This window comes from Xyrauchen texanus, chromosome 19 (assembly GCF_025860055.1).
Source record: "Xyrauchen texanus isolate HMW12.3.18 chromosome 19, RBS_HiC_50CHRs, whole genome shotgun sequence".
Classification (NCBI taxonomy): Eukaryota; Metazoa; Chordata; class Actinopteri; order Cypriniformes; family Catostomidae; genus Xyrauchen; species Xyrauchen texanus.
The window spans coordinates 40,315,444-40,327,779 of NC_068294.1; the positions used below are offsets into that span (position 1 = coordinate 40,315,444).

General features: G+C 38.9%; 1 protein-coding gene across 3 annotated transcripts in view; it reads left to right on the forward strand.

The window, feature by feature from the left end:
* The first annotated feature begins 2,190 nt into the window (after positions 1–2,190).
* Positions 2,191–12,336, forward strand: part of gria3b (glutamate receptor, ionotropic, AMPA 3b) — a 160,587-nt gene continuing 150,441 nt past the window's right edge. For all 3 annotated transcript variants that reach the window (XR_007972572.1, XM_052149731.1, XM_052149732.1), the window contains exons 1-2: positions 2,191–2,369; positions 2,888–3,046. Coding sequence is in view for 2 of the 3 variants with exons in the window: in XM_052149731.1 (XP_052005691.1) it covers positions 2,291–2,369; positions 2,888–3,046 (238 nt within the window). In the remaining variant the exon portion in view is untranslated. The remainder of the gene's footprint in view (positions 2,370–2,887; positions 3,047–12,336) is intronic.

A 12,336-nucleotide genomic window follows, 5' to 3' on the forward strand; every position in this document is an offset into this window, starting at 1 on the left:
AGCATTGTGTTTTTAAGACGACGTATCAAGTTAAAAGCACTTAAAAAACTTTCTCAAACCGCCTGTTCCATTCCGTTGCGTTCGTCTGTTTTTAAACGCTGTTGTTTATCTAAACGATTCCGAACAAAGCGATCGATAGTGCTCCATTAATGGGGTTTCGTGTTACTGTAACATACACCCCCACCAAACACACACACAAAAACCCAACCATATATTATTTAGTTACTTCCCATATACACAGCTGATGACGCGACGTGACAAAGGAGAACGGAGCCTTTATAGGTATGGAGTTAAATGTGTGCCACAATTCTGCGCGCGCAATTTGAAATTTTGAGAGCACGTCAGCACAAAAATCTATTTTGCACTTGAATATAGTTTATTTGAATATAAATTTGCACAGAATTCTGAAATGTACATAACTCCACGTGTTTTTGCATGTGCTCAACAAGGTTACAGCATTATAATTTCATCCAATCAGAGATGAGCTGGTAAATTTTGATAGGCTGGTCAGACCTATCAAAACTGATAACCTACTGCTAATAAAAACAAGAGGAAGAGGAGAAGGGGATAATTTGTTTTCAAGAGAGAAAATGAAAACACACTATGACCACATGAAAGCAGCTCTATTGTTGATTTAACTGTTTTTATTTAACCTTTATCTAATGTTTGTTTAGTCTGTACAATGCCAAGCTTACTAGATAGTTAACTATCTGGTTAGCTCTCTTAGTATGGTTCTCTTAGTGGTTCTCTAGTATTTGGTTATCTAGGTTACCAAATTACACTTACGTAGCTACTAGCTTCATCAAGTTAGCAACCACTTTCATCTGAAATTATATTAATTGAATCTTTCCCATGTGCAAAACTCTTTAAGACTAACATAATGGTGTAGTTTTGAGGAAACTTAATCTATCTATCCCGCAGGGTATTCTGAGAGAGCAGTTTATTAAAATAAATGTGACCAGATTACATTCTACCATGGATCAGCAACCATATATATAGTGCATCAAACACATAACAACACCAGATTTCATGTGTTTATGCAATGTTTTAACATTACGCTTTCATTTAGTTGGGTTTTACCATATATAGAGAAGTACAATGCACTGTAATTTGTTAAAAGTATATTTGAAATTACATAACTTCTGATATTGTAATGCACATTGCACCATAATACAATGAATATGTACTTGTTATAATGCCTTATTTGTACTGTTACAATTATCTATGAATTTATGAAACTGCTTACAATGAGCATTATAATGCACTACTATTATAACATGAATATGCACATATTATAATGCATTATAAGAATAGATACGATTATTTATGAATTTATGAAACTGCTTACAATGAGCATTATAATGCACTACCTATATAACATGAATATGCACATATTATAATGCATTATAAGAATAGATACGATTATTTATGAATATATGAAACTGCTTACAATGAGCATTATAATGCACTACCTATATAACATGAATATGCACATATTATAATGCATTATAAGAATAGATACGATTATTTATGAATTTATGAAACTGCTTACAATGAGCATTATAATGCACTACCTATATAACATGAATATGCACATATTATAATGCATTATAAGAATAGATACGATTATTTATGAATTTATGAAACTGCTTACAATGAGCATTATAATGCACTACCTATATAACATGAATAGGTGCATATATTAGCTGTTCATGGTTATACCTTTAATAATGCATAAAACATCATAACCAAACCAGATTTGATATTTCCATATATAGACATACTGTATATAGGAAAATATATATCCTCTGATAATAGGCATTGTGCACAGTTAGAATCATTTATGGATTTATGAAAATGCTTACAATGTGTGTTATAATGCATTTATATGTACTGTATGTATAGCCTACATATTAACAATGTGAATTATTATTTATTGTGAAATTCATTTTCTAATATATAATTCTGAATGCCTTTGTAATGCATCATACAGGCAGCTTAGAAAGTGTTGCCAAACATTTTTCTTCAACGTTAGTTCAAGTTTGATCAATATGTCCCTGCTGGTCCAATTGGAAGAGCCTCTCTCTCTCTCTCTCTCTCTCTCTCTCAATCTGATCCTCTCACTCGCCTCGACCATCTTCAGCATCAGTCTCTCTCTCTCTCTTCAGATGCAGAAGAATTTAGTGTCCATGAGTCGCACCGCTTCACTGACGCCTGGATTTGTGCGTTTATGAATCGCATCCAACAGTTCGTTTCATAAGGCTTGATTTCTTTTTAGGTTGGAGCGAAAATGGCTCAAACCGTGGTGCTTTTTTTATTATGGCTATCCGGCAGATCTCTGGCTGGATTTCCCAATCAGATAAATATTGGTGAGTCCGGATATGCTAGACTTGTTTTATCTTCAGGCTTTGTCTGCTTTAGATTAATACGCACGTGTATGGAAAGGCTTAATGAAGACGGAGTGTTCGTCGGTACTGTCCGCTATATTAAGTGCGCTAATGCATTATTAACTCAGGAAAAGGGACGCACTGCCAGTGCTACCTCATAGCATTGACATAACTAATACATTTGTTATGTTTATGCAAAATGTTCAGGTTTCCATTAATGTGCATGAATGTCAGCTTTCTATAAGGCAATAGAAGAGAACATTATTTGTTATAAACTCAAGAGAAAGTTCTTAAATGGAGACAAATCAGATTTAGTTCGTGCATGACTATGTTGGAGCACATCCATGAATATCTCGAAATGGATTTGATAGTCTACTAAGGAGTGTGCACTGGAGATTTAAGCCAGATGTTGAATCTGCATGCAGTCTTTATATGCATGACATCAACTGTATGAATCAGATATTTCATGTGTTACTGAATACTGTTTGCTGTTCCTGTAGGTGGGCTTTTCATGCGTTCCACAGTTCAAGAACACAGCGCTTTCAGATTTGCTGTCCAGCTCTACAACACCAATCAGAATATGACTGAGAAACCCTTCCATCTCAATTACAACGTAGATAACCTGGAGTCCTCCAACAGTTTCTCTGTCACCCATGCATGTGAGTACTATGTGCATCTACCCGAGTGCTATCCTACAATGCTGATTTAACTGGCAGAATGGGACATATAGTACAAGTGGAGATACACTATAACATGATGTTCTAATGAGTTTCTAATACTATGAAATCCCAAAATTGTAACATGTTGTTTCACTTTTGGGTTTCAAATGAAGCGCATGAAACTGTTCAAAGTGAAAATGTCCAAAAAGGGTTCTAAAAGGGTTTTTTAGTAATGATGCCATAGAAGAAACCTTTTTGGTTCCCCAAAAGAACCTTTCAGTGAAAAGTTCTTAAAAGAACCCCTTTTGAAGAACCTTAGAACATTTTGTGCAATGGGAAAGTTCCATGGATGCTAAATGTCCTTCATGGAACCAAACATGCCGTTATTTTTTAAGAGTGCGATCTGACCCTTGAGATTACTTTAGTTGGTGTAACCTAGTGCAGTCATGTCATATTAAACCTTAAAAGGATAGTTCACCAACAAGTGGAAATTCTGAGGACATTTACTCACACTTATGATCTTCTAAACCCCATATGACGAAAAGGAGATGTTGTGCAGAATGTTAGCCTTAGTCACCAATCGCTTTAATTGAATGGAACAAACATGAAAGTGAATGGTGACTGAGACTAACATTCTACCTAATATCTCCATTTGTGCTTCACTGAAGAAACAAAGTCATAAAGGTTCATGAGAGGGAGTAATAACAAGAGAATTTACATTTTGGTGTAAATTATCCATTAAAAACCTGTTAATTTGGATGTTACCACAAGAGCCCTTTATAAGGTTACATAGGTTATGCCTCACAGTGGACTTCAAATGAAATGTATTGGTATTTGATAGCTCGTTTATTTCTAAGCACAAGACTGTAGGAGAAGTTTTCCTCCAAGATAATATTTATGGCAATGCTTGTTTTGGAAAATATTTCACGCTTTCCGCAAACTGGTTGTGGTTGGCTTTAACGTCACGCTTGCTTAGAACGTGACAAGTCGTTTTGTATTACACCTTTGATGTTTTTCTGATTGAATCCCTTTGTAATTGTAACAGTTCCTTCCAGTGCCCATGCTTGTCCGGTCTGATTTGCAAGTGAAAGTGGTGCAATAAGCGGATGAGTATTCAGCGATAGAACTGCTTTGTGGGCACAGTGTGTCGGTATTTCTGAGTCAAAATCCCTTTGAATTGAAAAGCAAGTTCCCTTGGCAACGCAGAATAACCCCAGCGCTGTAATGATTACTGATAGGTGTTAAAAATATTAATAAATATGAATAATTACACAACTAGAGTTTTTCAAGGATTCACTTGAGGGACAGCGATGAAATATTATATGTCAGAAATCTGAGAATTGAATATACAGTAACTACCATATTCTATACTCACTATTCATCTTGCGAGTTGCCCTCCTAACTAGATGTTGACCAATATCAGAGTGGTCGATGATGGATATAATGCTTAAATTTGCTGAATATTATACTATATACAATTTAGCAAATTAGATCTACTTACAGCAACACTAACTGAATTTAAGGCACAGTATTTAAAATGTGTTATTCATTGACATAGCGCTCGTAGATTATGGAACAGTTTTTTGTTCTCTCTCTCTCCTTTTCTCCCCAATTTGGAATGCCTAATTCCCAATGCGCTCTAAGCCCTCGTGGTGGTGTAGTGACTCGTCTCAATCCGGGTGGCGGAGGACGAATCTCAGTTGCCTCCGTGTCTGAGACCTTCAACCCATGCATTGTATCACGTGGCTTGTTGAGCACGTTACCGTGGAGACGAAGCGCGCGTGGAGGCTTCACGCTATTCTTCGTGGCATCCACGCACAACTCTTCACGTGCCCCACCGAGAGCGAGAGCCACACATTATGGCGACCACGAGGAGACTGCCCCATGTGACTGTACCCTCCCTAGCAACAGGGCCATTTTGGTTGCTTAGGAGAGCTGGCTGGAGTCACTCAGCACACCCTGGATTCAAACTCACGACTCCAGGGGTGGTAGTCAGCGTCTATACTCGCTGAGCTACCCAGGCCCCCCCAGATTTTGGAACTGTGACATTAGGCGTGATGACCACTTCTGTTAATTGGACAAACAAGTACTGTTTTCAGTCAAAAGCTGAAATATCGGCTGATTGAAGGAATATTACTAGCTTAAATGACTAAATGTTTATTAACGTGAAAAAATATTTGTACTTGTCCCTCCTTTTCTTTAAATAAGCAAAATTACAGTAAGGCACTTACAATGGAAGTAAATGGGGCCAGTTTTTGAATGTTAAAATACTCACTCGAAAGTATAGTCACAAGACGTAAACATTATGCGTGTTAACATAATATTAGTGTGATAAAATTGCTAACTAGCCTTCCTGTGTACATCAATATTACATTTTCTAACTTTGTTGCCATGACTACACAGCACTGTAAGCCTTAAAACCTTAAAACGACCATAAGAACTGCGATTTAAACTAATTTAAATTGCCTTTAAACCCTCCAAAAAATTTGCCATCCACTTCCATTGTAAATGCTTCACTGTAACCTCAATGTTGACTTTTTTTTTTTAAAGAAAATGAGGGAAGTAAAAATAATCAACATTATACCACAAATACTGTCGAATGAGCTTAACTTGTCTTGAACCCAGAATATAATGTCACAATTCAAACAAATCTTAATGGTGATAAATAATTTCATATTTTTTGTGTTGATTTTGGGGTTAAAAAATGACCAGGATATTTTCTTGACAGTTTTAGGAGAATCAGCCACTTGTCAACCATTTTGTAATAAATCAAAATGATTTAGTATTCATCTGTATTTGTATGTAACGTATGGCTCTAATTTGAGCACATTCAAGGAGCTTCTCCTCCAGTTGCTATGTCCATCTCCAAACCTCCATGCTGATCTTTGATGCGGTAACCACAGCGCCCGGGTGGATTTCCAAACCTCTCCTCCACCTCTGCAGTGTCCTCTCATTAACAAACAGACCTCATATTGTCTCACCGCACCAACTGTCATTGGGAAAAATAAATGCATCTCCACATAGGCAGCCAATCAAACCTGAAGTGTCAAGGTGGGGGTGGGATTGTGGTAAAGGATGTGAGAAATTCCATGTTATGTTGAGCAGCAATCACATACCAGTAAGAAGGTTTCTCCAATGATGGGAGCATAGATGTTAAGAAAATGATTGAGTAAATAATAGATATCTTTGTTATTGCGACAGAATGTGCTCCTGCATTGAGAAAGCACAAGGCTGGGGGTAGAAGGAAGCTAGATTTTAGCAATCCAAATAAATCTAGGGGCATACTTAAGTCCTGAGAGATTCCTTGCCCCATTTCTGCTCTCTGATATCTGCCTTTAAAAGAACATGAATTGTGATTCAAGACTGTCTGGAACATGTGATGTTTTATCAACTGTTTTTCAGTGATAGCTGTTTCTAAATATGCACGGTGTTCGGCAAAGGTACGAGATGATGTTAGCTGCCCTCATGATTTTGTGTGAACTTTTTGTTATGAAACGATACCTCCAACCCATTTGACATCCGTTAAAGTGTGGAATTGTAGAGTGAAACTGCTTTCAGTGTGAAATAAATGACGCGAATTAGGAATTCATTGTAACTGATGGAGAGCGTCACCAAACACAGTTGAAAAAATAACGAATGTTCAGACAGGTTTCCCAAACAATACACAATCTTCCATTGGCTGAAAAAAAAAGTTGTCCCACCCCCAAACTTATGCTATTGGTTGAGTTGTCATTTCTGTGTCTTGCTGATCAGTATCATCAAACCAATAGAGCAATGTTTTTTAAAAGTATTTAACGTTGACGAACTGGCCACATTCACTTCCATTGTAGGTCCAGATTTTTGGTCCAGGTCCGCCTCACTGTAGTCCAGATTTTTGCGTTTTTTTTTTAAGAAAGGGAGGGACAAGTCGAAATGTTTTTTATGTTAACCAACATTATTCCATCGATTGAGCTTAAAGAGCCCACATTATGCTAATTTACAGTTTCATAATTTTATTTTGGGGTCCACTAGAATAGGTTTACATGCTTTAATGTTAAAAAAACGCAACATTTTTCTCATACTGTACATTTCTCATACTCTGGCTGAAACTCCCTGATTTACCTCCTGTCTCTTTAAAGACCCCCTTTCCAAAAAGCCCAGTCTGCTCTGATCGGTCAGCTGGTCTGTTGTGTTTGGTCAACCACGTAGTGCGTGTGTCGGAAATGTAACACCCCTCACCATAATCGAGTTTCAGTTCCTGAGTCTTCCTGAGCAGCTCTGTAAACACTATTGCAACTATATTAACAGTGGTTTCGGTTTGTGCCATACCAGTTCAAGCCAGAGTCCAATAATGAATTAAATAATAAAAAGTTTGGAAGAACAAGCTGATCGACTCGAACCACCTTCGCAAGCATGACTTGAGCAGGACGTTTCACAGTGGTAAGTTTTAATTTACTGTTTTTCCAAGATATGAATGGAGAACAGAGGCTTACTCCCGGTTGGACATTACTGGGTGTATTAGAGAGAGTTAGTGAGCAAGTTAGCCATGGACTACTGTGGATAGTGGCCATAACATTACAGCTTGTAATAATTATATAAGACTCTTGAGATCAACACAGTTACACAGCTTTAGGTGAAAGCCGGCTCACAGCTGAATAGTAAACCCTTACCAAAACAATAACATTACATAGCAAGTCAGCCAAGCACTACCGTGGATGGCAGATGTAAAATGACCATTTATAAAAATTAATCCAATCACTATTCATGATAGTAAGAACGACAACCAATCTGCATAATTCTACACAAATGTAGGTAAAAGTTGGCCCACAGCTGATTAGCAAAACTATTTCAACACAGTAACATTATCTAGCAGGTTAGCAGAGGCCTACATCTGTGCACTGGGTGTACATCAAGTGTGCCGCACAAGCCCTCAAAAGTGAAGCCAAAACGTCTCGATCGCCCCCCGGTGACTGGTCCTAGTATAGGTCATAAACCCCGCCTCCCCAACGGGATGTTGTTCCAACTAAACAATTAAATTACATTTCACAAATCTTTTTTCCAAAGATAGTTTCTGTCATTTACTGTAGTTTCTATCACGTTGATGTAATTTCAACTGTTTGTTTTCAAAGTAAGTTTGTTTTTAGTTAGTTATTTGATGCTATACAAACGGTGCTGTGACATCATGATTGACAGTTGTGATTGACAGGTTCTCTGAGCGAAGTAGACACTGAAGCACCAACAGACTTTTTTTCGGGCTCTTCGGAGGACTGAGGAGATTGGAGCTTTTAATTTAATATCTAAATTTCTATAATTAATTATTTCACAACGTCATAAGTCAAAAGTCAAAAGTGCAGGGGTGTGTGCTTGCGATTGATTCAGTGAGAGTGAGGGCGGGGCCTTGATTTCGCGGCTTTACTTCCTGCTCACTACTGCGCAGGTCTGATCCTGAAATCGCAACTGCGCAGACTCAAATCCCAAGATGTCAGCGCCATATCGGAACACTGGCGGCTTCAGTTCTCACCAATGGAAAAGAGCGAAGGGACGTCGTCCATCTTTTTTTACAGTCTATGGTGTACATCATAGCTACAACACAAACTCCACATTTGAACGCAGATTAATCCACAAATAATAAAATATACATACAGGTTGTAATCCTGAAGTGCCAGATTGTCCCAACAAAGTGGGAACTGCACCATCTTTCAGGAGTAACCGACTTGAAAATCCAGCATTGGTTGTGGTTGTACTGCTGAGGTCCAAACAAAGAGGTTTTGCTTTCACAGCGAAGAAAACAACATCTTCTCGACATGGCGCCAACACAAACCCAACTCATCCTGACCTCTGCTATATCTACGTTTGTTTGAGGGAGGGCCAAAGCAGCCCTTAGGCGGGCATTATGCAAATGTTTACAAAGTGACGTAGATACTTTACGGAAGAAACGGCTGGACTACAAACAGCCCGAGCAGTATTGACTGTGGGAGAGAATAACTCCCTTTTGCGTGGACTTTGTGCTTTGTAAGATTGCAGACCTTTTACATGCAGCTATGTTACACACTAAAGGAAAAGGAAAATCCCAAAAAGCAGAATAGGACCTCTTTAACTGATATCAAACCTGGAATATTTCTATAAGCATGCATCCCTGACAGCATTTTATATGGAAAACTGTAATTCACAAATTACCTTCTTTGATGTTTGAACAATTGATTTTACTCAGTTTCAACAACCACTGAGAGCTACTGTAGGACTAAAGGATCTGAAGCTCACAGAGTAAAATCTTCAGATCGTTGTGGTGCCGAGTTTGTTTAGACGACAGCTTGTTCTGACGTCATCAAAGTCATTTCAAAGTCTTTTGCTTTTACTCGTGTGGCAGCTCGACGTAGTAAATTGGAGATGTGTTTAACAGCAAATCAAAGATGCAGGGAGGGGATTTTAAATGGGGGGGGGAACACTTCCAGTGAAATAGAGCTTTTTTGACTAAATATTTTGAAGTAAGAAGTGTATAGGTTGTTTAAAGACTCTATGAAATCACTTGATGAGCACAGTTTTTTTTATTTAAATTTTTTTGTCCTGTGTTGCCCTATGTCCTATTATTGAAACAGTTAGTTGGGACAGAACATATCAAAGGGCTCTTTCTTTTTTACTCGAACAGTTTACTACAGTATGTGGTTGCTAAGATGTTTTGAGTAGGTTTTAGTGCATTGCAACATTTGTTAGGGTGTTCTGGAAAAAATCATATGCAAAAATGTGAACTTTTCACTAAATTGTTTTTAAAGTAATAGCAAACCTCTCCTCAACAAGCCGCATGATTTCAGGTTTCATTCATGTCCGCAGCACAAATGTTGCGTGACAACTTGCATGACATAGCTAAATACCTATGGTTAGTATGAACAATAATTATCAATCTGTATTCATTGAATATAATGTAGGTTCTTATCCTAACATGAATAGGTGCAGTATATACAATATATTCAGCATATTTTCATATTAAGGGGCAATATAGTATTCTCAACTTGTAAGTTTGTCATATCCTGTTAAAAGGTTTTGCATTTTAATTTCTAGGTTAATTTGTCTTTAATATGATGCCGTACATTAAATATGCATTACAGTAACTCAAAGTGTGACATCCAGCATTTATTGAATAGCAAGCCTAATATTTCTTTAAACTGCATGAACCATGTTTCGTCATTTAGATATTTTGCCTTGCCTTTTCTGTCTTGCTCTATATAAAATCAGTGCATATTAATATAATTTTGTCACATGGGAGAAGAGATGTCTTATAAGGTGAATCTATTAAAAGGAAGTGATGTTCCTGCAAGGCTGAAGCTGCGTCACATGTCTCCCTCTGTATGCCTTCATTAAGAGCGCAAGCCATCAGCTCACATTCACACAGCAGGCCTGAAACACAAACAAACTTTAAACACAAAAGCATTTGTTCCTTCCTTGTTACTAGCATGCATTCATGAACAAGACTCTAGCTGTGTCTCGCTGCCAAAGCTGTGATTATTTGTTTGATCTGATGTCATCTGAGAGTGCATCACTTCACTGTAAATTCAATACACTTGGACAGTTGAGCCAACAGGGACAGTGAAAGCTCAGGAGGCAGTTGATAAGTGTAACTGTGTAACTACTTTTGAAGTAGTCTATAAAACACGATGCTCATGGTGCGAGATGCTGACAAAACTGCTAGACGTGACGCATTGGACAGAAACGTCCATCTGGCACATCTGTACAAACACTCAAAAAAATGGCTCTTTGACTGAACTTGACTCAGTCGTGGGCAGTGGTTTCACATGTTTGAAATGAGTTTTCTAAACTGAAAATGTCTATGTAATCTCAACACAAAAACTATGTGTAGAAAGAACCTAGATGAATTGGGTAAACTTCAAAAAAATTCAAAAAATGACACTTGTCAGTGTAACTCTCTTCTATTTCTTTATGTACTAACTAGTGATAGTGAATGTTAGCTTGCTTAATACATGCTGGTTAGAAGTGCACCTGCCACCCACGCCGGAAACGCCGGTTCGAGTCCCGTTTGGAGCGGGGCGATCAGGGCCTTTACAATGGTGCTGTGACCCGGATGGGAGAGAGGTTTAGAGGGGTGAGTGTAATGGGAGCCAGCTGATAGATAGATAACTGTGCAGTGTGTAAACCTCACTCTCCTGACCTCAAGAGGTGCACTAGAGACTGTAGCCTTTAGCATCCTTGTTAGAGGACACACCTCCCATGCCGAAGACGCCGATTCAAGTCCCATTTGGAGCGGGGCGATTAGGGCCGGTTACAGTGGTGCCGTGACCCGGATAGTTTAGAGGGGTCAGTGTAACTGGTGCCAGCTGGTAGATAGCTGTGCAGTGTGTAAACCTCACTCTCCTGTCCTCAAGAGGTGCACTAGAGACTGTTGCCTTTAGCATCCTTGTTAGAGGACACACCTCCCACGCCAGAGACGCCGATTCAAGTCCCGTTCGGAGTGGGGCGTCCAGGGCCGGTTACAGAAGCACTACAGAATGTAGTAAAGCAACTCTGCTATGGTTAGTAGTACAGCATTCTTGTGTGACATCTACCTGTAATCATCATTAACTCAAGCTCTTCCCCATAATGGTGACCCCCAAAACACCAACATAACAGAAACTCTTCTAAATCTCAACATAACAAAACATTAAACACATACAATTATCCCCCTTTAAAGACACATAATTGAGTCCTAGGGCTCAGTGGCTCAGTGGTTAGCACTGTTGCCTCAGAGCAAGAAGGTGCTGGGTTTGAGTCCTGGCTCAACTAAGGCCTTTCTGTGTGGAGTTTGCATGTTCTGTCTGTGTTTGAGGTGCGTGTGTGTGTGTGTGTGTGTGTGTGTGTGTGTGTGTGTGTGTGTGTGTGTGTGTGTGTGTGTGTGTGTGTGTGTGTGTGTGTGTGTGTGTGTGTGTGTGTGTGTGTGTGTGTGTGTGTGTGTGTGTGTGTGTGTGTGTGTGTGTGTGTGTGTGTGTCCCAGTGTCTGGAAGGGCATCCGGTGTAAAACTTGTGCCAAATCAAATATATATATGTGGACTATCACGGAGAGCACCCTGCACCTACATGTGACAAATGCTAGGAAAGAGAGACTCTCCCTATTGAATCCAGTGCCAAGCATGCTACATTAACACCACAAAAAGTATTAATGTAGTCTGAAAACAAATTAAGTGAACTATTTTACTATTCAGAGTGGTGGTGGTGGTGTAGTGGGCTAAAGCACATAACCGATAATCAGAAGGTTGCTGGTTCGATCCCCACAGCCACCACCATTGTGTCCTTGAGCAAGACACTTAACTCCAGGTTGTTCCGGG